General features: G+C 43.4%; 2 protein-coding genes across 2 annotated transcripts in view; one reads left to right on the top strand and one right to left on the bottom strand.

Annotated features, from left to right (window-relative positions):
- Positions 1-12381, bottom strand: part of LOC146514874 (E3 ubiquitin-protein ligase MARCHF5-like) — a 70608-nt gene extending 58227 nt beyond the window's left edge. Inside the window, exon 1 of the mRNA XM_085168834.1 lies at positions 12372-12381. The gene's annotated coding sequence lies outside the window, so the exon portion shown is untranslated. The remainder of the gene's footprint in view (positions 1-12371) is intronic.
- On the top strand, positions 1915-25483 carry npy8ar (neuropeptide Y receptor Y8a). The gene is made up of 5 exons (XM_085168825.1): positions 1915-2428; positions 16741-17267; positions 18682-18923; positions 19246-19392; positions 19582-25483. The coding sequence occupies exons 2-5, from the start codon at positions 16959-16961 to the stop codon at positions 20030-20032; spliced, it is 1149 nt and encodes a 382-aa protein (XP_085024951.1). The 5' UTR covers positions 1915-2428; positions 16741-16958; the 3' UTR covers positions 20033-25483.
- Positions 25484-26555: the final 1072 nt, after the last annotated feature.

Here is a 26555-nt window from a genome sequence, read left to right as displayed (position 1 = left end):
GCATAATCATGATGAAGAAACTGACCTCCCAGCCCTTTGTTCCTTCAGTGGTGCTAGTTTCAGTCATTATGCAAATGTACTGTTTATAAGATTGGGGAAACCTGCAGTCAGCTGAGACTGAAGAAGTCACTTGGATGAATGAGGAAACGTTTCTCCCACTGAAAACGCTACGTCCAGATGAACAGAATCAACTTTTGGAGATTTACACTTAAGTTAAATTAACTTAAGTGTAAACTTAAGTTTCAACCCCACATTGCTTTCTGGATTTTATACTTATTTATTTTACTGGCTACATAAAATCAAAATTCACATGTTTTATGTAACTAAAATGTGTAATTATCTGGGCTAAAGAAAATAAAGTTATAGACTATAATATTTTATATGCATATTACAGGATGTAACATTAGCATGTGTAAAAACATGGCTTTGATTTTGCCACACCATTTGATTTCCATGCTACCCTAGGATAATTTCACTAGATCCGCCCCTGCCAGGGATCAAACTACCGACCCTCCAATTAATAGAAAGCCTTCTCTACCTCCTGAGCTACAGCCACCCCGTGTGCTAGCATGCCAATGCTAAGCTTTGTGTGCCTCAAGTTTATATTGTAATTATGAGACAGTGTTTCAGGTCATTTTATGGAGTAATGTACATATCAACACAAGGGCGCAGATTTGGTTTTGGAATTGGTGGGGATGGATGATTCAACCACCGAACCCTGCCCTGTTTCTTATTAATTTTCCTTTTTGTCTTTGCTTCTTGATTAAAAGAAAGGAGAAATATACTTGCCTACATATGCTATTCTACATGCTTTTTTAAAATTACAATTCATAGTTTTATATGTTTATCATGCGCGATTCATTTGCAGTTCGGACGCACAGGTGTGAATGTCTCCTGCCCTGATAGCAGCTGGGGAAGGACTATCCTCCGCCCGTGAGCGCTTTGGAACGGGCGAGGTGCCCCCGGCAGCACCCGCTGCTTGTTGAGAGTAAAAGCGATACCCGCTTTCACGTCAAAAAGTCGTCATGAATAAGTCTCCAATAACACCAGAAAAAGTCGCCAGATTTGTCACTAATCGCTTTTTAGGAAAAAAAAGTCGCTAAGGCAGTCTGAAAGCTCGCTAAATATAGCGACAAAGTCGCTAAGTTGGCAACACTGCAGCCAATCATATTGGCCATATTTGTCACATGATGTAGGACTCCAGTGGAGCACGTAATTTAACTCTTTCTGCACCGCTGGGTGAATGAGACGTTGACAGATTGTTTTTTTCTTACTATGGGGCTTGTTTTTCTTTACTCAAAGAGATCAAATTATTGGTGGGGACATGTCCCTTCCGTCCATGCCAAATCTACGCCCTTGTATCAACACTTCACTGAGTTCTTTTGATTCCTCAGAGGCATCCGATGGAAGACAAAACACTGCTCAGTAGACGATTTAACCCTTTATTTCTCTTTCATATTACTTCTAGAAGGGAGATGCGTCCTGCATGACACGTTGCCGCAGATCTCAAAATGGTGGTGTACCCCTAACAGTTTTATTACAGGCGCTCTCTCATTCTAGTCTAAACAACAGTGTCTCCGTAACTTTCCACTAGAGATGCTCCCCTCTTATCTACTTTTCCCAGGCAAGCGTGAGCGAGAGTCTACAGCTTTCTACTCCCCAAGGACACATGGTCTCATGCCTTTATTTTTCAGGGCTGTGTCCACTTAATACTACACTATATAACTTTATAACACTTATTAATAAAAAGGGAGGCACTGCAAATTATTTAATCCCAACGGTAATGAGAAAGTAAACTATTGAAGAAGTGTAACTAATTACTTCCCTGCCAAGTAATTAAGTAATATGGTGCATTACTTTAGGAAAGGTGATGGATTACTTAACGTCCCCATCACTGTAGATGGGTTGAAGCTGACTGTGGTGTGTGGAATGAGTGTTTTACTGACGGGGTGGGTAAAGGAAACATGCCTTCAGATCATATGTTCCAGTTTTTCAGAATAAAGTTTGTGTATTTGTCAGGGTAGTAAAATGTGGGATTAATCCATGAAATGACTGCATGGATGCCGTGAATGTTCAGCTTCCCCCTCAGCATCTGGTCCTGGTGTTATAATGCTGAGGGCCCCCTCAGACTCAGGCCTCCTTAAACGTGTTTACGACTCTGGGTAAAGCTGCTCTGTTGTCACTGCTCCCTCCCTCCCTCTGACTCCACACTGGTTGGCGCTCCTCCTGCTCACTCTTCGAGCGGCCGCCTCTCCATGCGGAGCTCACAGTCGTCTTTCCGCAGATTTGTGACTGCTCCTCTTCTCCCGCTCTTCTCCTCCCAAACACGGCGGCAGCTTCTTTCAGCTGTGTACCGCAGGCAGCAGCAGCCCCTGCGCCGAGCACAGAGGCAGGACTGACGGGAACCGCGCTCCAGGTGTAAGCTCAGGTGAGGATCTTTGACACTTTGTGTCTCTGTGCAGGACTGCAGCTGCGTCCATTTAAATGTGATTCATGTGAACGTGTTGGCTTTTCGCGCGTGCACCCAGAGAAGTGATCTCAGAGATGTGCTGTGTGTTCACCTTCCGATCAAAGCGTGAGACATAAAGGCTCACGTGCACGGAGAGAAATTCATCTCAAAAGTTAAAATATGGAAGACGGAAAGTGCCCCCAAAAATCATGACGTCAACAAATTACTGATTAAAATGATTAAAATGCGTTTACAGGCACCAGAAACCACACTAAAAATAACCATAACATCCACTGTAAAATGTGACACAAATGAAGAATAAAGTTTATGTAGTGACATCCCTGTAGTTCACTCACTGAAGGAGGAAACAGACAAACAATTAATTAATTAATTAATTAATTAATTAATAGTGAGCAAAAAGTGACTACAGTACAAAACAGACATTTTTCATAATGAATAAATTATTAAAATAGAAGGTTAAAGGGAAGGTACAACAACATCGTTTCAGTCCCATTTCACACATTCAGTGCCTGCACTTCATTTCTGCCTTTGTTCTTTGGTGTGTATTTTATAAGATTTAAAAATGTATTTAATATTTACTGGTATCAGCATCCTTGTCATAATTGTCAGTTGGAGAGGAAATTAAATGGCTCAAACAATAATTATTTATTTATTATACTTATAAATATGTGACACGTTGATAGGCTTCTTTCTCTTTTTTGTCTCTTAATGATGACATTTAACTTTATGTGTTTGTGTGCAGAATGTGTTTGTGCTTCCACATTAAAGGCATTGATGTCTGTGGAGTGCTTCCCTCATCTTGTTAACATAATCAGCATAATTTTAATCATCAGTTCAATGTCACGGTTTGATTTCGAGAGAACGCCGCACCCTTGTGAGGAAATGAAGCAGCGACCAGACTGATCCACACGTTTGTTCTGCACACTTCAATTCATTCAGTTTTATTTATACAACGCCAAATTACAACAGCGCTCCCCGCAGGGCACTTTGTTCTGTAAAGACTGCAATCATACAGAGAACACAGAGAAAACCCTGACAGTCATGTGACCTCCTATGACCGCCAACCTCACTCTGCTTTTCTTCCACATTTACAGTGATTTCAGTTTAAAAACAGTCACACTTCTTATTTACATGAAGCCGAGGTTCGAAACACCCTTGGTTCAGTTGTTGCAGGTGGGTGGAGCTGGAGGGTGGTGTCAGGCTTCTGTCTTCAGGCTGGAAGCGAGTGGTAAAGTCCTGCCTGTCAGGGCAGCAGACTCCAAGAGGGACAGGGAGCGTGAAGCTCCGGCTGGCTTGGACTCGTTGACGTCTTTCTGCACTTTTCTAAGTTTGTAGCATCAGTAGCAGAACAGCACCACTGTAGAGTCCATATTAATCACAGCTGGAAGGTGATCCTGGACTCTAAATGACTTTTGACCTGCTCCCACCAGAGCTGACACCTGTCCCACCTGCTGATCTGACCCTGAAGGTTTACCCAGAATGCACGCTGTGAGTGATCAGAAACGGGTCAAAGTGCTGCAGGTCGTTCAGACTTGGACAGATGATCACACATTTTTCAGAGACCAGCTTCAGTCCTCAAACTGAGTATTTAACTGATCTGGGTTCAGTTTCTATCAGAGCTGAACCGAGTGTTTCAGGCCTGAAAGTTTGATGTGGAGATCTGCTGGACTGATGAAGCTGCGAGGCTCAAAGGGAGGCTGCTGAGTGGATGGACGGGTGGAGAACAACGGACTGACTGCCGTTAAACTCCTTGCTGTGAATGAGGACATGTAATCAACTCTACCACAGTATTGTACACGGTATTCAAGTCTACAACATTAGGGGCGTGGCCTCTTTCACTGACAGGTGGATGGTGACACAGGCGGCTGTAGCTGCTAGCTGTCTGCTAACAGAATCTCTGGACTGTGTTTCTGTTGTTGGAGCATTTTAGAGTAATATTAATGACATCATGGGACCAATAATATGACTGCTGTGAGGTTACTGTACTAACAGAGCGTTCAAGAAGGTGGAGCTCCATGTCAGATTTAAATTCTAGGGTTTTATGTGGATGTTACTGAGCACTCAGTAGTGATGGTCTTTGGGTTTTATGATTTCAGTTTCTGATCATCTGTTCAGAGTCTGTGTGAGTACTTTAGTTTCCTTGATTTTTCACATTTTACTGTGGTAGTTTTTGTCTGCTATGTCTAGGTTGAACTTTTACTTACTGTTCAGCAGTGGCTCATTCTTCTCCTGTTTGCCCGTCCACCAATCGGCCCTTGGTGTGTATGAATAGTCCTGTCCTCCTGTGGATCATCCGCATGTGCTCTTTGAGTTCAGTTTCTGTGTTTTCAAATTTCTCTTCTTTGGACTGTTTAAGTAAAAAGGTTCATGTTTGAATTTCAGTCCTGATCCTGCAAACATGAACAGTAAGGTGTGTGTGTGTTTTGCAGTTTTTGCAGCTTTATCATTACAGCTGTGGGTCGCCTGTTTGTCCCATCCGTCTGCATCCGTCTTCTCGGCGAGCATTCACCATGTTAGGAACTTCAGCTGCTCGGTCGCTGCCACAGATTCTATTTGACCTTTGAACTGCAGCACAGCAGTGATTATGAATGAAGGAAGACCTTAAACATGGCATCAGACTGACACAGCGGAAACAAACATCCGGGACGCGGTGTGACGCCCGGCTTCACCTGAGCTCATGAAGCTCAGCAGTGAGCGTTTGCACTTGATCTCCAGGACTTCCTGTTCCTGTCTCGGACTTCCTGCTCCTGTCCCTATGAAGAGTTTGGAGCTGACCAAATGATTTGATTTGGATCGAAAAACAAAAAGAAAGACAGACTATGTGTAAATGCTTTTAACAGTGACTCTATGCTGTTTCCCTACAGGGAAGGATGTGACATCACAGTGATGCAGTGAGTTTATCACAGAAGTGAATTCTCCAGAAATAAACTGAAAGAATCCGTTCTGCACACAGCGATAGAGTCAGGGCAGCCTGAGCGTCAGCGAGTGCTCTGAGCGTTACATCCTCCTGTCAGCTGACATCAGCGTCAGCTCGGCCCGCTGGACTGGTGTTTTACGCCGGCCCACGGCCACTCACCGATGACACAAAGAAAACGGCATGAAATCTGTTAGAAGCCACAGTCTGCTCACTGCTGAGTTACTCAGGGCTGCTCAGGAACATCTGAGCCCCCCGAGCTCCTCAGACCTGCAGCTGTCTGAGGTCAACAGAAATTTGTGGTTCTCAGTGAAATGTCTCGGTAGCTGAATGTGCTGTGATGATTTGTCTGTTCTGCTTTTATTTTGGAGGTCAGGTTCAAATGTGGTGTAGAGAGGACCTGAACACTGGAGGCTTATCATTGTCTTGTTTGAAAGTCCAGAAGATAAAGTCCAAACTACAACTGCATGTCCTCTGGAGATTGACGGGGATAACGTGAACTACACACTAGAGAAGATAATTATACAGACAGAAGGTCAAAGCAACAAAAGACAGCTGTAAAACATGATTCAGAGGAAATATCACAGAAAAAACAACTCTAACTAGAAGCTCAAAACACCAAAGACACCAAACTCACCAAAACCAGGAAGTATCAACCAGGAAGTGAAATCCAGGAAGTGAAAACGTCTTCTAGTCACATTTTCACAAAAGCAGACTTCCTGTTATCCTGCCATGTGACTGATGACAGGTGAGCTTCCATGACTTCGTTGTCATGGTCGGTCTGTTGGGGTGCTGTCACAGCTCGTTCTCTTGTAAGTAAAAGTCTGATCGTTTCTCAGCCAGCCATCTTTACATCAGTGAAATGTTGGTAAACGATGATGTGGTGGCATCAACATCGCCCCAATAAAACACAACTGTGTCTAGAGACATCTTCAGTGAAAAACACGTGAAACATGCCTCGCACTCCTGGTTCACTCACTAATGGTTTTAGGGATGAGATCCCCCATGGGTGTTCTGTCCGACTCTGGAGGATCTGTCTTTGGTTTCTGAGGATTTATGCCTCCAGGATAACACCTGATGTAGATCACCTCACCGTGAGGTGTCTGTGAGAGCTGAGCCACATGCTGTGAGTCAGTGGAACATGGCACTTGATGGAAACACCATCAATCATCCTGCCCCTCGTCTCTCGGTAACCAGGATGCCATTGGGCTTGTTAATCACGCCGTCGTCCCAGAATGAGAAGCTGAAGAAAATAAAAACGGTCTTCAAAGTCTAAACACCTGCGTGGATTTTATCATGATAGAGGTGTGTCTACTATCCAACAGGGGGCGCCTGCTTTGATTTATCTTTATTTTTAATTTCTAAGTGATTAAGATGAATCATCACATGTCTTGATGCATTATCCAGGTAAGTAAATTCCTAAAAGTTGATTCTGTTCAGTGATCACTCTTACTGTGTGCATGCTGAGCTATTGAGAGTAGGATCGTTCGTTCGGGATGGGAACATCTCTGGATTCATTTTCATCATCATGCTAATTGTATTTATCTCTCAGCTGCTGGTGGAAGTGAGCAGATTAGCACCTTCCTTCTGCCTTGCTGCCTTTAGGGGTGTAACGGTCACCCTCGCCACCCCTCAGCCTAAACCAAGACGTAATTACAGCAGTGAATGAGAAAGCAGTGGGCTGTCTTTGTGTCTTTTAGCGTCCCTGTTCCTGAATTGTTCTGTTATAAAAGCATTAGAGGGGCTGGACCGACGGGCGTTGGCTCTGATGGAATTGGGCTTGACTAGAAATCTTCTGTTGGGGCGGATTACCAACAGAGTGCCGTTCTGATTCTCAGCCGTGAGCATGACCCGCGGGCTGCAGAACATGTTCACCTACTCATCACCGGTATGTGGAACCTCCACTTGTCTGTCCATCCATCCATTTGGTGCTGCAGAGCTCTCAATTCAGCTCAATTCAGTCCTATTTATATAGCACCAAATCACAGCAGCAGCTGCCTCAAGATGCTTTATATTGTAAGGTAGACCCTACAATAATAATAGAGATAAAAACCCAACAATCATATGATGCCCTATGAGCAAGCACTTTGGCTACAGTGGGAAGGAAAAACTCCCCATCAAAAAGAAGAAACCTCCGGCAGAACCAGGCTCAGGGAGGGGCGGCCATCTGCTGCAACCGGTTGGGGTGAGAGAAGGAAGACAGGATAAAGACATGCTGTGGAAGAGAGACAGAGTTTAATAACAACTAATGATTCAATGCAGAGAGGTCTATTAACGCATAGTGAGTGAGAAAGGTGACATAAGAAGAAATACTCAAGGCATTATGGGAATCCCCCAGCAACCTAAACCTACTGCAGCATAACTAAAGGAAGGATTCAGGGTCACCTGCCTTTTAAGCGTAATCTTAAAAGTAGAGCGAGTGTCTGTCTGCCGAATCCAAACTGGAACCTGGTTTCATAGAAGAGGGGCCTGAAAACTTGAAGGCTCTGCCACCGATTCTACTTTAAATACTCTAGAAACAACAAGTAAGCCTGCAGTCTGAGAGTGAAGCACTCTAATGGGGTGATATGGTCATTAAGATAAAATGGGGCCTGATTATTTAAGACCTTGTATGCGAGGAGCAGGATTTTTAATATAATTCTGGATTTAACAGGAAGCCAATGAAGGGAAGTCAAGACAAAGAAAGAGAAAAATGTCTTTCGAGTCCCTGTCAGTACTCTTGCTGCAGTTTTTTGTATTAACTGAAGGCTTTTCAGAGAGTTTTTAGGACATCCTGATAGCAGTGAATTACAGTAGAAGTAATAAATGCATGAACTAGTTTTTCAGCGTCACTCTGAGACAGGATATTTCTAATTTTAGAGATGTTGCACAGATAGAAGAACGCAGTCCTACATATTTGTTTAATATGCACATCGAAGGACATATCCTGGTCAAAAATGACTCCAGGGTTTCTCATGGTGTTATTGGAGGCCAAGGTAATGCCATCTAAAGTAAGAGTTTGTTTAGATACCATATTTCTAAGATTTTCAGGGCCGAGTCAATAACCTCAGTTTTATCTGAATTTAGAAGCAGAAAATTAGAGATCATCCAGGTCTTTATGTCTTATAGACATTCCTGCAGTTTAACTGTGTGTTATCTGGCTTCATGGATAGATAAAGTTGGATGTCATAAGCATAGCAGTGAAATGTATACTAGACCTTCTGATGATACTGCCTAAGGGAAGCATGTATAATGTAAACAGAATTGGTCCTAGCACCTACAGTGTGCTCTAATCGTTCTAATAGGATATTATGGTCAACAGTATCGAACGCTGCACTGAGGTCTAGCAGGACAAGCACAGAGACGAGTCCACTGTCAGAGGCCATAAGAAGATCAATTTTAACCTTTAACCTTAACCTAAAGCTGTTTCTGTGCTATGATGAGCTCTGAAATCTACCTGAAACTTTTCAAATAAGAAAGTCTGCGGGTCTTTTAGCTCTCACTGTACTTCCATCTGTGACTTCACCAACATGTAAGAATAATCCGGAAGTGTGAGTACACAATCTGTAATAGTGTGGTGAGCACACGAGCAGAGATTTCCTCCTCTTTGTGTGTCCTTGAATTGCATCCCACCCTTCCCTTCCCAGCTTCATATTCATTGTGAGAAGTTTTTTTCCCTTAGCTTTGAAGACACTTTCAATCCTAACAGACATGACCGCCCGGTCATGCCAACAATCTGAGCTCTGCGACGTGGCGGAGACAGACAGCTCGCCGGTCCGCAGGCACCACCGTCTGCATACATGCAAACTTGATGGCACGATGCCTGCGCTAAGACGAAAGCGTCAGCCCTCTGGAATCATCTGCCACATCGAACTGATATCAAACATCAGGACGTGACCTCTGTGATGGCTGTCCTCACCCGCCTCCGCACAAAGGAAACCATAACTTAATCCAGCTCAGATTTCATGGCTCTGCTGCGTGGCTGTCCCACTTCCACACTCAGAGAAACACAAGTTATTTATATCCGTGCAGCCAGAACACACTCTTCCAGCAGAAAGCAGCCTCAGAGCACCGAGAGCTCCCAGCCAACACAAACGTCTCAGTGCTGAACATTCGAAGCTCAAACACATTCAAGTTGTTGGTTTAATGTGTGTGTGCTCCCCCTCTGCTGCACAGACCACAAACATGATGGGCTCAATGCTGTGCTGCAGGTGACCTCCTTCCTGCAAGACGTTCCCTCTCACATCGACACACAGTGAGCTGCAGCTTCTGCAATTGTTCCGGTATTTTTTCACATGATGAGAGCAACAAACCAAACTGAACCTGCAGTTCCTCTGACGTCCAGCAGAGGCAGCAGTGAGACCATCCTCATAGACTTCCATATTAAAACAAACCTGTTTGGTCTCTGTAGATAATTTAAACCTTCATTATATCCGTTAAGAAAGATATTTTTGTAACTCACCTGTTTGCATTATGAGGACTGTGGCCTCTCTGACTGACAGGTGGATGATGACACAGGTGCTGTAGCTGCAAGCTGTCTGCTAGATTCACCTGAACTGGACCTTTGGACCATGATTGTGCTTTTAGACATCGTGTGACTAATAATATGGCTGCTGTGAGGTTACTGTACTAACAGACCATCTCAAAGAAATTCTAGGATTCTCATTGGATGTTACTGATTAGCTGGTGTCTATGTGACAGCTAAGCATTAACTGATAACTCAGCACCTTCTGGTTGAACTATGGTCATGGCGTGGCTGTAAGCTGTACTAACCAGTGGCATAGAACATGAAGATAAATAATCTCAGTCACCCAAACCTGTCATGCACATTTTGAATATTTTACAGAATGTCAGCCCTAAAAAATGTTGATATTTTTTCCAGCGTTTTTGATTCTCACCACTTCTTTAGTTCGTGAAATGTTTGGAAGTGATGAACACATTTCAGCTGGTTTTATGGAGATCATCACTCCTATAACAAACAGATTAAGTCTTCAGACTGTGACGCCTGCAGTGGTAGTAAAACTGATCTGGGTTCAGTTTCTCACAAAGCTTTAATGTGTTTTTTAACCCAGAGTTTAATGTGGAGATCTGCTGGACTGATGAAGCTCAAACATGCAGCAAAAAGCCCAAAATGTGGACCTATGCAAGTGTACCTGAAGGGTCTGTGAGGCTGAACATGTTCACAATGTGAAGGGGACATAATGCATCATTGATTAAACAAAGAGCAGCTGACTGTGATTTATTTCTGATGGAACAACCCTGTTGCACAGCTTTCCTCTGCAGCCCACAGATTACACTGTGCACATTCAGTAAACTCAAAGAGTCTGAGTGCTCTGATTCTCTGCGCAGCCGCCGCTCGGTGAGGTTGGCTTAGGTAATGTGTTCTGAGGAAAGAGAAAAGGAAGAAGAAATGAAATATCAAAGATCAGCAAGGTCATCGGGGGTAAATGGGCAACTGCAGGCGGAGTAGCAACACCTCCACATCTTCACATATTCTGGTCATGCACCAGACTTCATAACTTCACCGAAGGTTCAGGCATGCGCTCAGAAACAGCACATGCATGGCCCGAGTGGAATTCTGGTTCTCCTTAAATTCACCACGATGATGTCACCCCGATCTTCCATCACACTTTAATCAGTGCACACTATGAGCGTCTCAGGCTGTCCTAAACTTGAGCCCCATCAGCTTCACGCCTGCAGGAGTCCAGCTGAAGTAGCTGAAGTGCCAACAGCAGCCAGATGAACCCACTTGTGCCTTTTTCTGGACTGAGTTACCCAACATGTTTGATCCTGTGTGTGGACAGAAGAACCAGAGCCACCATGCTTCTTTTATCTCCATGGACCAGCTCTTCATAGTCACATGAAGGCATGTGTGATGGAGATGGTGATCAGGTTGAAATTTTACTGCAGAATCTGCTCTGAATCTGTGCTGTGGGATACGACAGAGCCGCCTCTCACACTGTTCCCATTAACAGTGTTTCATAGAGGAGTTCAAAGCAGTGGGTGAACGTCAGCCTGTCGGCAGTAGAAAGTGAGCTGTCAGTCACAGATGGGAAGATGTGGGAGGAAGGAAGTTCAGACATTGTTCAGCCATCTGACGAGTGTGTTGGAGGACTTGTTTTAAGTTGGCACTCAAAGCAACACGCTTTCATTTATGGGTAGAAATCAGGCAGAAATTTGTCATAAAGCCTGAAAAATCTCATTTCAGTTGCTGTAGGAAATTTGAACCAGAGCTGAAAGATGCAGTCTTTTATTTTGAATCCCTTTTTCCTTTCAGAGTTGGAGCCATTAAGCTCTGCTTTTGCACTGGAAAAACTGCTGGACTCTTACTGTGAAAACAGTCCAGCAGGCTGTTCTGCAATTAACTTCAATTCAGTTTCATTTATACTTAGTTCATTTACATTTATATATATTTATATAAATCACAATATTAATACTGTGAGGTAAAGATGCTACAATAATACAGAGAAACTTCAGCAGTCACATGATTCTCCCCACCCACATCTTAAAAAACCCTCCCTTTTAACAGGAAGAAAAGTCAGACAGAACCAGGCTCAGAGAGAGGTGGCCATTTTTTCACATCCATGACAGACTGTGTGGGAAGCATGGATGCAGCCACCACAATGTCACTGGATTCTGGACTCTGTGACCTGAAGCCTTAGGCCAGGGGTGGCCAACTCCGGGCCTCAAGAGCCGGTGTCCTGCAGGTTTTAGATGTGTCCTTGATCCAACACAGCTGATTTAAATGGCTAAATTACCTCCTCAACATGTCTTGAAGTTCTCCAGAGGCCTGATAATGAACTAATCATTTGATTCAGGTGTGATGACCCAGGGTGATATCTAAAACCTGCAGGACACCGGCTCTCGAGGCCTGGAGTTCCCCACCCCTGTCTTAGGCTGTGTCGAAATTCAGTGGCCACATCCTTCGGAGGTCACATTTGTAGGCCGATTACATCACAGCAGGTGGCAAAGGCTGTCCAAATTCGAAGGTTGCTCCAAATGTGGCCCAGAAATGCGTCCTCCTTTTCCCCAGATTTGAAGCATGGGCCGGGTGTATCGTTCGTGGCCCACCATATCCCAGGATTCATTGCGAATAAGGGTTGAAGAAAATCTTTTGAGAAAAACGGCGGATGGTCGAAGTGAAGCGATCCAGAAATAAACTTTTAAAAGTAAGTACTGTTTTTTTTATCTCATTAAAAATGTCCAGCAGAACAAATTTAGCATAATGAAAAGTCTTAAAAAATTCAATGTAGCTAACATTCGGTTGTTTTAGGACAAACCAAGCAGACGGTTCACCAAAAGTCTGGCCCGTGAGCTGTGGTAAGGAAGCAGACTCAACCATGCTGTGCTGATATTTATGGTTAAATGAGCTCTCATCCTGTATAAACCACTAATAAATAAGACAAGCAGTAAATGGAGAAGTCCACCTCCTGTGTCTGTGCTGTTTGTCATGCTTATATCATACAATTTGAGCATGTCACTTTTGTTATAAAGCCCAACATTTCTGCAGGATCGTATGTCCTGTTTCTCCTTTCTCTTTTTTCCCCTCTTTAGAATAATCCTTTAATTGTCCCACACGGGGAAATTTGGTTGTAACAGCAGCCAGAAAGACACATATACAAACAAACAGGACACAGAACAGAAACATACACAATTTGGTTACTATAAACAGAGTACTGTACAGTTATTAAATAAAATAAAATTAACTACAGATAATCGGTTGATTAAATTATTGCAGTTACAGCGCAGATGTAAACATCTATGATTGTTGGGAGCAGTTTTGATTGTACAGTCTGACAGCTGCAGGGAGGAAGGACCTGCGGAAATGCTCCTTCATGCATCGGTGCATGAAAGATTTTAAATGATTGTGTGATTTAAATACATAAAATATGTCCATGTGATTCTATTAGAAAACTTTGTTTTCATCTTGCAAGTTAACAGATATTTGATAAACTTCTCCTGCTTTTGTTGTTACCTGCCATGGCTGATTTTCTTCTGCAAGCGTCCAGAGTAAGGAGAGACTGAGAAGGGACAGACGCTCTTCATCCCTGATGAAACACCAGCACAGGTTCAGCAGTGTGTGAGGAAGGGGAGGAGAAAAAGGAGCCAGCAGCAGCTGAGAGATGAAGAGGAGAACAGGGGGAGAACAGACAGCTGTTCTTTTTACATGAGGGATGGGTGAAAATATTTAAAACAGTTTTCAGATATTTGCTTCGTGTATTTGCAGAAGTATCTCCAACACAAACTATAACAGCTGCGTACAGGGAACCACTGACTGATGTTTATCCTGCAGGACAGGATCTGACAGGGAAAGAAGGGAAAATAAAAGTAACCATAGACAACTTTGATAATGATCTGATTTATCCAGAATATAGTTAGTCAAAATATTGTTTTCATCACAGTGGGATTGTGCTGGTTTCAGTGGGAAAAGTATGCAAGTAAGAGGTTCAAAGAGCTGTGAAAAGCTGTACATTCATAAAGTGTGTATGTAAAATACAATATTTTATAATGATGTTATGTTTCTGTATCATCTCTATCCTTTCAGACTCTTTTACCCAAATATCAGCCTGTTTAATGCTCTGATATCTTCAACATCTTAAATAAATTATATTGCCCAGTTTTCTCCTCAATAAAAGAATATTTACTGCATCAGTCTGATTTCCATTTTATGTGAAACGTACAAGGATCAAATCGTTGTAGTTAATTTTTGGGATTTTTTGGGATATTGCCCTTTAATATAACTAAAGATTTCAGCCAGTGGTCAGTCACAAGTTATAAATGATATGAAATAGAAATATATACCTTGAATTTTAACTGAAATATAATATTTGAGACAACTGCGTTAAATTTCACCTCTGAGGATTTTTTTTTCAAAAAATGAAGTATATATAGTAAAATATCAATAATGTAAATCATATTACATTTATACCATCAAAATGAAATGAGACTCATTTCAAGAGCTACACTAGCAAACTATTTTACTAGCTAAACTTAGCATAATTGGCTCAGCACATGGCTGTAATGTTCACCTAGATACATCACATGGAGATTAAACAACACAATTTTCTTCAGTAAAAGTAAAAAAAATGACAAAATAAAGATTTTCTCTATTTCTGTCAAACCACAGCTGTAGCTGGTTTTGGACACATCTAGTAGCATACCTGCTGAGCAGACAGTGGGTGGAGTCAAGTTGAGACATTGCAAAATTCGTTGTTGGAACATTAACAGTAACCTTGTTGGGTTTTCTGATAATCTCCTGCATGAAATCCGCAGAGACCTGTGGGCACTGTCTTTGCCAAACTGACATCCAGCAGATGTCAGAGGAACTGATTGATCTGGGTTGCACCTTTTGGATGTTTTCAGCTCTTGGGTCTCTGTTGGGCTTTTCTAAATGACCAACTACATTTTGCAGCCGGGCGAGTCGCCCCCTGCTGGCCATTAGACAGAATGAAGGAACACCTGTCTTGAGACAGATGAATAATGACCGACAGAAGATTTGTTCTCAGGCGATGATGTAATAAGCATGCCATGTTGTGTTTTTCTGCACAGCAGAGGAAACGCATTGTTTCCAGATGTTACTGGTGTTGTTGTCTCGTCAACATCTGTCAAGCTGCTGTCCTGTGTTGGAGCTTTACGTGTGCATATTTTAAAAACAGTGTGGATCTCTGAGTGTTCTTGTGCAGGAGCGAGGGAGCAGCAAATACGGAGCTGTGTGATGGCTGCTATGACAAGCGGGTGGCTGCTGCGAGTGAGTCAGAGCGTGGCTTTGCACAAACACCTGTGAGTGTGTCTCATTTGGTGACAGCTCAGTCCCTCGAGGCTGATGAAGGCTGTCAGTGGAGAGCGAAATGAAAGAGTGGGCGAGACAGACAGCTGATGGTGTCGATGTGCATGTGATCAGAGCACGCGCGCCGCCTGCAGCAGCTGATGCTCTAAAAGCTGCATCTTAATTAAACCGTTAAGTCAGCACGTCACAGATAAGTGAGAACACGGGTCGTTAAAACGATAGTGAGTGTGGGTGTGTGGATAGTTTGTGTGCACATGTGTAAGAACATTACATATATCATACATGACAGTTCAAACTCTGATATTCTTTAAAACCACAGAGGGCTACAGCGTATCAGCAGCTGATCTCAGCTTATCGTTGTTAGCAACCGAACCTTTCTAGACTCCCTGCTCCACAGGGGGTGCTCTCAAGCTGCTCCGGAATGAGGGGGGCTTTGTGGAGCTGCAGAACAGAGCGGATCATCACTGTTTTCTGTCATCTGAACAGTATCTCTGAAATTAGAAATATCCTGTCTCAGATTGACACTGTAGTAGTTCATGCATTTAGTACTTCTAGGCTAGACTACTATGATTCGTTATTATCAGGATGTCCAAACAACTCTCTGAAAATCCTTCAGTTAATCCAAAATGCTGCAGCAAGAGTCCTGATAGGGACTAGAAAGAGAGAGCATATTTCTCCTATACTGTCTTCCCTTCATTGGTTCCCTGTTAAATCGAGAATTGAATTTAAAATCCTGCTCCTCACATACAAGAATAATCAATAAATAATCAGGCCCCATCTTTTCTTAAAGACCTTATAGTACTGTATCACCACATTAGAGCACTTCACTTCCAGACTGTTAGTTGTTGGTTCTAGAGTATTTAAAAGTAGAATGGAAGGCAGAGCCTTCAGCTTTCCAGCCCCTCTACTGTAGAACCAGCTTCTAGTTTGGATTCAGGAGACAGACAATATCTCTACTTTTAAAAATAATTTCTTATTTGCTAAAGCATATAGTTAGGGCTGTATCAGGTGACCCTGAGTCCTTTCCTTAGTTATGCTGTTATTGGCCGGTCAGTGCACATGGCTGCCCATCCCTGAGACTGGTTTTGCCGGAGGGTTCTTCTTGTGATTTGATGCCATACAAATAAAACTGAATTAAATTAAATCGTTGCATGAGTTATGGTGAGAGCAAACTACAGTCTGATGATTTGGAAGGTCTGACTGTTGGAGAGCTGAGCTAGGATTTGGTTTTTTTTGCTACTTGTGCACATGGAGCGACTGTCGGGCTGTGAGGAGTGTTTTTAGGCGTCCTGTTTGAAGTGCAGCCCTCACGCTGCAACGTTTTAGCAAACGCCGACAGTCAGATAGTTGGAGAGTGGTTTTTCTGCCGAGTGTGTCCCAGTGAGCTGGGCTGCATAATGTGCCATTACACCCACACTGGCAGTGTACGCTAACGAGTGTCTGGATGATGGAGTGCAGCTCAGCATGAGATAGCAGCATGTGCTGATGTATTCATTCACTCCTCCTCTTCACCTTTCTCCTCCTCTGCCTGTCCGCTGAGAGCTCCTCATCTCCATCTTATTACTCGCTGCTGTTTTGTGTTCTTTGCAGAAAACGCTGCTGCAGAGCTGATCCCCGGGGAAAGAAACACAGGACGCCATATTTGACTCCATCATCCAAGTCCTCACAGCACGTAGCTGGGTGCTGTTCTCCTCCTCCTCCTCTTCCTCCTCGCCCCTCATTGTGTTCTGATCCTCTTTATTGTGGGAAGTTGAGTCTCCACCGCTGGGTTGCCCGCTCCCTACTTCCTCCTCCTCTCCCTCCCTGCCATGTCTAACGACAGCGGCGTCCTCCACGTCTGGGAGGCCTCCGATTGGGCAGACACCTCTCAGTGCCCTCCCTCAGTAGGCGGGGCAACATTCCTCATCGTGGCGTACAGCGCTGTCATTGCCATCGGGTTGCTAGGCAACGCAGGTCTGGTGTTCATCATTGCCCGGCAACAGGAGTTGCGCAATGTCACCAACATCCTGATTGCCAACCTGTCGTGCTCCGACATCCTTATGTGCATCGTGTGCCTGCCCGTCACCGTCATCTACACGCTGATGGATCGTTGGGTGCTGGGGGAGGCCCTGTGCAAGGTCAGTGTGCCGCGCACGCTCACCGCTGCTTGGACAACAGCACTCACCAGTGTGCAATCATCACTTTTTCCTTCAAAAACAATAAAGAGACAACAGTGAGAAGCTGTCTGCAGGGCTGCGTTGTCAGCCTGAGCACAGTTTCACACCGAGCCTGCAGCTCCTTCCTCCTGGAGTCAGCTGCAGGAGTATCTGAAGGAGCTGCTCCTCTTCAGGCAGCTTTAAAGGACTTGAATACCTGAATATTATCAGTTTCATTTATGGCACTAGATGCTTACTTTTACTAAGATAATCATTCTTTGTTGACATGGAGTTTCTAAGTTATAGTTGTTTCTTTTATTTTAACTACTGTAAGTGCTGCTAGCTTATGACTGCACTGCTGAACACAGGACATGCTTTTAAAAGAGATTTTAAATCTCAAGTGTGTTTTTCCTGGTTAAATAAAAAATAAAACCATAACCTTCACATTGGTAGAACCTCACTCTGGGCCACCGGCCTGATAAGCTACCACTGAGGCACCTGAGACAGGACGGGTCCAGGCTCACTGGCCAGCACATTCCAGTGACTTTCAAAATAAGAGTCATCCAGCATTGTCAGACAGATGTAAAATTAAAAAGGAGCCGGGGGGGGGGCAGTCCAGGTGCTGACTCTGCCCACCCTGAACATGGATTGCATACTCCTTTTATCCTCCAAAGTTGTGTTGATAAATGAAGACCGTTAGCTTTCCACTGCTTAGTGATGCAGATGAGTCAGGTACGCAGGTGAGACCAGAGGATGATACAAGCCTGTGTTTGTTCTTCCTCTGGAAGCATGTCTGTGGGAGCAGAGGGATTAGTGGTGGTCTGCTCCACACAGAAACGTGATGCTTCTCAGTCTGAGTAACTGACCACTTGAAAGCCTGAGCAGCCTCAGCAGATAACAGATCGCTTTTAATTACAAGTCTGTGTCACCTCATTTAATAAAAATCTGAAATTAGACAGCAAACAGCAGCAACTCAGAGCCGCTGACGTTACAGATCTAGAAGTTCAGCAGCACCAGATCTGATGGAGCAGAGATGAAGAACAACGCTGACACGGAAGTGAGAGCCGTCCATGGCAGTGTTTCATGTGCCCAGCAGGCCGAGCAGCACTTTACCTGCAGACCAGGTACCGCCTGCCCTGCTCACCTGTAGGTGTGTTCATTCACATTTTAAAAGAGAAAAAAAACTTGCCTTCATTTGCTCACTGTGAGGTCATCATGAAGCTGTCAGCTGATGTAACAGAGGAAACTGAATACATTTGGATGAATGGATAAAAGTGTGATGTCACAGCGTGAAGGTGGAGCTGGTCATGACCATGGGGCCGTGCTCTCACAGTGTACCGCCAGCTTGATAACCTCACCTTCAGTTTGACCTCTGCTGTGTTTCGTGCCCGTCCAGGTGACGCCCTTTGTTCAGTGCATGTCGGTGACAGTGTCGGTCTTCTCCCTGGTGTTGATCGCTTTGGAGCGCCATCAGCTGATCCTCCATCCCACCGGCTGGTCCCCCGCCGCCGGACACTCCTATCTGGCTGTGGGGCTGACATGGCTGGTTGCCTGCTTCATTTCGCTGCCTTTCCTCTCCTTCAACATCCTCACCAATGACCCATTCCAGAACATCAGCCTCCCCGCCAACCCCTTCAGGTGAGATCTGGGATACAGGTGTTTCTTAGCTTCAGTCCAGAGATGCTGTTTCATTTTGATTGAAATGTCATTGTGCAGTTTCTTGCACAGCGAAATTGGGTAAACTGCTGGGTCAGGAGTGAAGTAATGTTCAGAACTGTCACCAGAGGTTGGACACCAGCCTCAGTAAAGTTGTGCTCAGTGGGATATTACTTTGAGGCACAGATGTTTTGGGATATTGCTTAGTGCAGAAGTTACATGAGATCTTCAACTTCCTAAATCAGTGCTTCTAAAAGTTAAATAAGTGTTTCCGTTTTCATTATCCATGTCTGTCTTGTTTAAGGGATCATTTGATCTGTATGGAGCTGTGGCCGTCAGACAAGCATCGCCTAGCCTACACGACCTCGCTGCTTATCTTCCAGTACTGCCTGCCCCTTCTGCTGGTGCTCCTCTGCTACCTCCGGATCTTTCTACGCCTGAGACGTCGCAGGTCACACAGCTTTCCGTTCACTCACTCTGTGATAACTCGGTTCATCCACATCATATTTAACTGTTCGTGTTATCGTGTCAGATTAGAGCTTTGTGTGTGTGGTTACGCTGTGAGTTAATGCTTTTTGAGGTTTGCTGTGACATTTCCTGGTGGATTGTATGATGATGGATGTCATGCTGTGTTGTGCAGGGACATGCTGGAGCGCAGCAGGAGGACTCGAGGAGCCCAGAGGATAAACGTCATGCTGCTGGCCATCGTCATAGCCTTTGCTCTGTGCTGGCTGCCACTGAATGTCTTCAACACTCTGTTTGATTGGCACCACCAGGCCCTCCCAGACTGTCAGCACGACACAGTCTTCTCTGCCTGCCACCTGACGGCGATGGCCTCTACCTGCATTAACCCCATCGTTTACGGCTTCCTCAACAGCAACTTCCAGAGGGAGCTGAAGTTGACACTGCAACGCTGCCAGTGCGGCAACCGGGCTACAGAGAGCTACGAGAGCTTCCCTCTATCCACCGTGGGCAGTGAGGGCATGACCAAAGCAACGTCACTCAACAGGATGGGCTCGATGTGCATCCCCTCACCTAGACCTGAGATTGGTTCAGCAATACTCACCAAGACATTACCAGCTGCCACCTAAAATCAAGGACTATGAGAACTGTCTTCTGACAGGTGGTTCATCAGCGGTTCACAGCTGGAGGCAGTGTGCTAACAGCTGTCTGGGATGACTGCGTAAGTCAAATGCTGCTTCATCTTGGCTTGGGTTCCATCACTTCACTGCCAGAGATAAATAGCTGATTTGACCTGTCACCAAATGTTTGGTGGCAGGAATGAATGAAGAGGCTGAACGATGCTGCTTTGAGTCCCGAACACGAGCAGGAATCCTTCTTTAGAGTAACTCTGCTGAGTGACAGAAGAGAGAGGAGGCAGGAGAGCTGGTAGCAGGGACTTTTCAGTAAGACACGCCCCTTAGTTACTATAACTAGGGCTATTAGTTTTAGCTTTTCTCGAATGTTGTTTGAGTGCTGCAACCAGCCATTCTACAGCATTTCAAAATGGCAACATTCTAACGACATTCTAGTGTCATAGACACAGTGGTGGGTTCTGTTGGTCAGTCTGTTGGTTGGACAGTCTGTCCACCAACAGACTGACCGACAGAACAAACAGCTAACCAAAAGACCATACAACCAACAGACTAACAGACCAGCTGACCAAAAGATCATACAACCAACAGACCAACCGATGGATGGAGCAGCTGACCCACAGACCATCCACCCAACAGACCGAACAACAGACCGAAAAGCTGACCCACAGACGGTCCAACCAACAGATGGGGACTGACCAACAGACCGACTAGCTGATCAAAAGATCGTCCAACCAAACACTTTGGTGTTGAGAAAACTGAAATCAGCTCACCTAACAGAGCGTCAGCAGCTGCAGCGCCATATTTTCTTCACATTTTTCTACAGACAGAACCAGTGGCCCCTCCCACTCTGCAATGAAGCAGGGGATGTTGGTGGAACCAGGTTACACTGCTTTGAAGTTTTTTTGTGCAAAGAGCTCAGCAGGAGCACAGACTGTTACTGCTGCTGAAAAATATACTGAAGGAAACTAACAAAATCAAGTTTCAAAAATGGTTCTATTACCGAAGCCAATGTGAGATCTCTGGCTGTCTCTGCCAACATTTACTGCCAAAAGTCTTTTGCAGTTCTTCAGTTTACTTTCAGACACAAGCAAACTATTTAGTGTTGCACATAGGTGTTGATTTTATGAGATGAAATGACGACTGTGACTGACAGTTGTATAAAATCACCTAGCAATCGGGTTAACATTTGAGACGGTTTTTTAGTAGCTGAGTAAAAGCTGTAAAAGTTAGTAGTAGGTCCCGGGTAAAGTGTCAGCATCTTGAACAGCATAGAAATAAAACCAGAGCTCTGTCACAGTGTAGCTGCCAAGCATGCCAGTGTTACAGGCTGTTTTAAAGCAGTTAAAGCAGATCTGTCCTGTTCTCTCTTATTGTCTGTCACATATATCCTTTTCATTTTAAACATTACCAAAATTTCAAATATTGTGCTCAGAGTATGTAGAAATAATCACTGGGGCTGTGCACAGCTCTAAATTAATTTAATCTTTTTTCTCTGTTCTTGGAACTGTATTTGATGCCACAGACAGAGACGATGTCCTTGAATGGTCATCTCATTTCACCCACTTCTGCTAAAGGGGGGCAGAAATTAAATGAAAGTTGGTTTACATTACAGGGAATGAAGTGAAGGCCTAATGTTTAATTAATAGTGGTTCATTTGAGCTACTCTGGCTCAAGATTATTAATACAGAACTCAGAATTAGCATAAGAGGACCCTTTCAACACAGAAGTCCATTTAATCTCTTAGTATAGACATGCTTGTATTAACGGTTTGGGGTTTAGTTGAGTTAAGTTAGGTTAGGTTCAGTTGAGTTCAGTTGATGAGTTCGGTGAGGTGGGGTGCGGTTGGGCGAGGTTGAATTGATGAGTTGGGTTGAAGTGAGTTTGGTTGAATTGGGTTAGGTTAGTGTAAACGATGTGCAACAGACCCAACCACATCTCAGCGCTTTTCTGCGTACAATTTTCTTTATTGCGATTACTGTTCATAACAATACTCACACTGCAGCTTTCCAGCGCACAGGAGAAGATTAGTAACTTACATGCAGTGGAAAACAATATGGTTGCAGGTTATATGGTCATATGGTTAACAATTGTAGAAGTTGTTAATAAAATCCACTGAGTGAGTGACTCTGTGGTAATGTTAGCGTTTACATACTTGAGCCGATTTTGTCCTAATTTCAGTGACTGCATCTTAAATAACATTTTTAAAGATGCAGTTTAGCCTTATTCTGTGCTGAATGAAAAGAAACTGTAGGAATGTTTCACACTCAGTTTGTAGCAGCTTCACACACTCTTACACTATTCATCATGTCAGACGTACTGTTATAGTTACAGTTACTATTACACTTACAGTTATCCAACCCTGTCGTCCTTCCTTTTTGTTAAAGCATAAATTTTATTTCTTATATCTCTAAAATCTCCTCCTGTCTTTTGCAGATGGAAAATAATGCCGTTTTTGGGATTCTCTCCAGTACAGGTTTTCAATTTGATCAACATTTGAGCAATTTTAGAAGCTATAAATTTTCCATACATCCGAATGATAACAAATGTTAAAAGACCCAGTTTCTAATCTCCCTCTTAAAAAATAAAACCTATCTGGCTGTGCATGTTTGTTCTCTCTGTGGAGTCATTTCTGTTTTAAACTCATTTCGGTTTTGGTTCAAATTACCAAACGTGGGACCAAACTCTTCTTTCTCGTATAACTGGGGATGAGTTTGTCTCTGTCAGCTTCTTCATGCCATTAAAGTGAGAAAGGTGTAGTCTGTGTGGGGCTGTTGGGTAATGTAGTGCAGAATATTTTCATTAAAAACACTAAGTTCAAAGTTGAAAAGTGTCTTTGTTGTTCTTTCCTTCTCAGGCAAGAAACTTTTGTGGGATCCTGCCCATAGAAAACATAGAACACTTTTTGCCCATCTCCCTTCAAGACCTTCTTCTGCACCTCTGGATGGCTGTCAGTATGCTTCTTCTTCTTCTTAAAGGGCTTCATGTAAACCCCAATATTACTACCAGAAGAGCACGAGAAGAGTCTTGAAGGGCAGACTGCCCAAATTAAAAACAGGAAAGGTTTCATTCTAGCTCACATACCTTCTTCTTGTTCCAGGATTAGTTCAAGCAAATGCTGAATTTCTCAAAACTGCGGTTTTCCTCAACATAACAATCCAGTTGGATGTTTTCAGATTTTTACAGAATGGATTTTGGAAGAGGAAGCGAGCTGCTCGCTAGAAACACTAACACTAACCTAACAGTAACAACACAATCTGCACCCAGAACATCTCTGTGTGAGGGTTGGTATGAACCTCACCAGGCTTTAATGCTGGCTGCTTGTGGCATATGGGTTTCTCCAGCTGAGAGATGATTGGTCCAGAGGGAATGAGAGTGAGAGCAGAACTGGATGGGGTAACGATGGATTGAAGAGGCTTTTTACAGGTTAGAGTTATTAGTATTTGCTCTTTTAACTGCTCAGGCATCAGTCTCTATGGCTGAAGAACACTGCAGTTTTTCTGATGTCCAGCAGAGGCAGCAGGGTTTACAGTCTGATACACAAACGATATAGATAATTTCCTCCTTCATAACAGCTGTATGGTTGGAAGCTTTTTATAACTCACTTGTTTAATGTGTTTATTGTTAGGGACATTGCCAGTTGTGCAAATCTTTCTAATTACAAGTCATATTTATGTTCATGTCTTATTTTTTTAAGCTGAGCTGCAGTCTGTGCACAAGACAAATAAATTCAAAACTTGACTTTAATATTTTTTTTCCCAGAGACAGTGTTAGAAAAATATCTGTGTAATCTGATGACTAATAAATAATGAAGTCATTAGCTGTAAAGTTCCAGACTGTGGCCACACTGGTGACCATTCTTATGTTTTGATCTAAGTTGAACTTGTAACCTGCAGTGAAATCAAAGCGCACAGCTCCCTCAGACTGCTCACACCTCTGCTCGGTGGATCTCAGAGAGAAGAAATAAGCCAGGCCTCCTGCTGAGCGGGCCCCTTCAGGAGGCTGAGGAGGTGGCATTGGAGGCTAGAGAGCTCTCTCGTTTATCCCCACACAGCTCACTGCTGTGCAGTCAGGCTGCTGCCATCAGACACTGAAGGAAACCTGCACAGGTGAGCTCACCTGAAGTTCACATAGTGACCACCGGTGTCAGTAACAACAGTGGTGTCCTGGAAGCTGTGCAGAACTCTTTAACATTTGGATCTTAAACCTTTTTTTAAGTGAACAGCACAGACAGCAGGAAGACCCCAAACACCACAAGAAAGGGCGCACGCACACACACAAACACTTTCACAAACACATACACAGACAGACAGACACATACACACACATGTTGGTATTACAGCAGCGCCGGCGCGAAGAGAGCGGCTGTATCCCAATTCAGGGTCTGCAGCCTTAAAGTACGCAGCCTTAACGGTGCTCAAGTGCCACGTACTCAAAGACCGCTAAGGCCGGAAGTGCGAGGCTTGTAGCCTTGTGAAATGGGACAGTCTAGCCTCCGTAGCGCTGCCCAGGTTGCCTAGCAACCATGATACTAACAGCTGGAAACGTTTCATACAGCTTTGTTTGACAGAAATGAAGGAGAACATATTTTGTTCATTTGTTTCTACATGCGCTTTGTGTGATTTGATAAGTATCTGAGGCTGAGACCACAGGACTGTAAAAACATGATTGTTGGGCTTCATTTCTGTACTGAACAGTCATTTAAGATTAGCTAGTAAATAACAATTAGCTAATGTTGTTCATGAGACTAAAGTCATCTCACTTTGGTAATGTAAATATAATATGGCCAATTTTAAAGTTATTATATAAATTATTATTAGTTATTACAACAGTGAGCTTGAACTCTGTGTCAAACACTGAGCTTTAGTAAAGATTCAAGTTGCATTTATTTATATTTCCTGTCACCTTAAATCTTCACTTAAAGACAAGTATCTGTTACAGTGTATATATAGATGTATTATATATAAGAGACAAATATTGTTCTTTCAGTATGTTGGCATTACTAAATTTGGCTCAATGCTTATATATGTGTGTAAAAACCAAATGTACGAGCTGTGAAAACTGTTTCTGATAGAATGAAGAGTAGACTGATATATTAAATATTCCTTTATTGGGTGAGAAAATCAGACCATGTTATAACTGCTTTAAGTCATACAGAATAGATATCAGAGCCTTAAACAGGCTGACTTCTGCTAAATGGGTCAAACTGGGCAGAAAGTATACAAACACATAACATCCTTATAGAATATGATGTAACACTATAGATCAACTTACCTCAGAATATATAAAGCATATAAACAATTACAGCAATATGATGCAACAAACACAGCAGTGCTACTAATCCAAAATACTCAAAGCTTCATAGAACTGAAACAAACATTTATTTCTAGGTCCATTCTGCTGCTGATACATACTTTAGTTTTCTGATATATTAAACTTGTTTCTGGCTTTCACAGTGTTTAACTTGAAGGCCCTGAGTTTGAACATTACCTAATACGACTGATTCAGGACAGACAATTAGTTATTCTAAACTTTTCTAGCAGTCCTTCACAAACAGGGAACAGTATGTCTATTCTCTCCATCTGTCAGCTGTTGCTGGCTCTTCCTCCTCCTCTTCCTCACACACTGCTGAGTTTGTCCTGGTGGATCATCAGGGGTGCAAAACCTCACAGATGATGTGCAGCAGTGGGTCCCTCAGTCTGTCCTCACTCTGGACACTTGCAGTTGTCACACATGGAAATCAAATGTGTGATAAGCTGCAGGATTCAAACACAAGTGTAACTTATAAATACATGTTCATACTTTTATTCCACAATCAGAGAGAAAGAAACAGAGAGAGAGTGCAGGACAGACAGACAGGTGACAGTCTCAGGTGTATACACTGCTACAAACAGGAGGATTTAGTGTTTGTGTTATTGCGAGTGCTAAACAAGAAGAGTTCCCAGATGGTAAAGTGGACACATGTGTGACTCCTGTGATTAAAGCATCTTTCTTTCAGCTTAACGAGTGAACCGTCAGCTCGTTCAAACACACATTAAAGTCAGTTTGGCTCGACACCACCGAACACAGGCAGCAATATAACACAGCTAACATTAACAGTGCAGTGAATCTGCTTGTGCCGTGAAATTCAGGACTGCAAACCGAGCAGCATCACTGACTTTCAGCTTGTTGTGTTTGTGGATATATGACTGACTTTAATTATCCATAAAATCATCACATTCTCTGTAAGATTAAGGCCAACAATTGAACAGTGTATCTTTTGAAGTAAAGGCTTTAAAACCAAGTAAAAGCTGAACGTACAAACGTCACTAATGTCACATAACTTTGCCGACATGTGGCCAACAGTAATGTTTTAATGTTCTTCATTATTAAACATTCGCACATAAATAAGTGACATAATATTCAGAACTTACTTTTAAAAGTTTACTCTTCGTCTGCCCCTCTTCCGCCGTTTTTTTCGGCAAAATTATCCACTCCCACCGCCGCGCTATGAAGTCTGGGATATGTTGGGCCACGAAGT

Source organism: Neolamprologus multifasciatus, chromosome 7 (genome assembly GCF_963576455.1).
Source record: "Neolamprologus multifasciatus chromosome 7, fNeoMul1.2, whole genome shotgun sequence".
Taxonomy (NCBI): domain Eukaryota; kingdom Metazoa; phylum Chordata; class Actinopteri; order Cichliformes; family Cichlidae; genus Neolamprologus; species Neolamprologus multifasciatus.
The sequence above is the reverse complement of the archived record's forward strand: the minus strand, read 5'-3'. Positions and strand labels throughout refer to the sequence as shown.

Excerpts from the sequence above, each read along its gene's own strand:
- npy8ar (XM_085168825.1), top strand. The coding sequence starts at position 16,959 with ATGTCTAACGACAGCGGCGTCCTCCACGTCTGGGAGGCCTCCGATTGG. Across the intron at positions 17,268-18,681 it reads TGGGGGAGGCCCTGTGCAAG|GTGACGCCCTTTGTTCAGTG; the intron begins GTCAGTGTGCCG and ends GTGCCCGTCCAG. Across the intron at positions 18,924-19,245 it reads CTCCCCGCCAACCCCTTCAG|GGATCATTTGATCTGTATGG; the intron begins GTGAGATCTGGG and ends GTCTTGTTTAAG.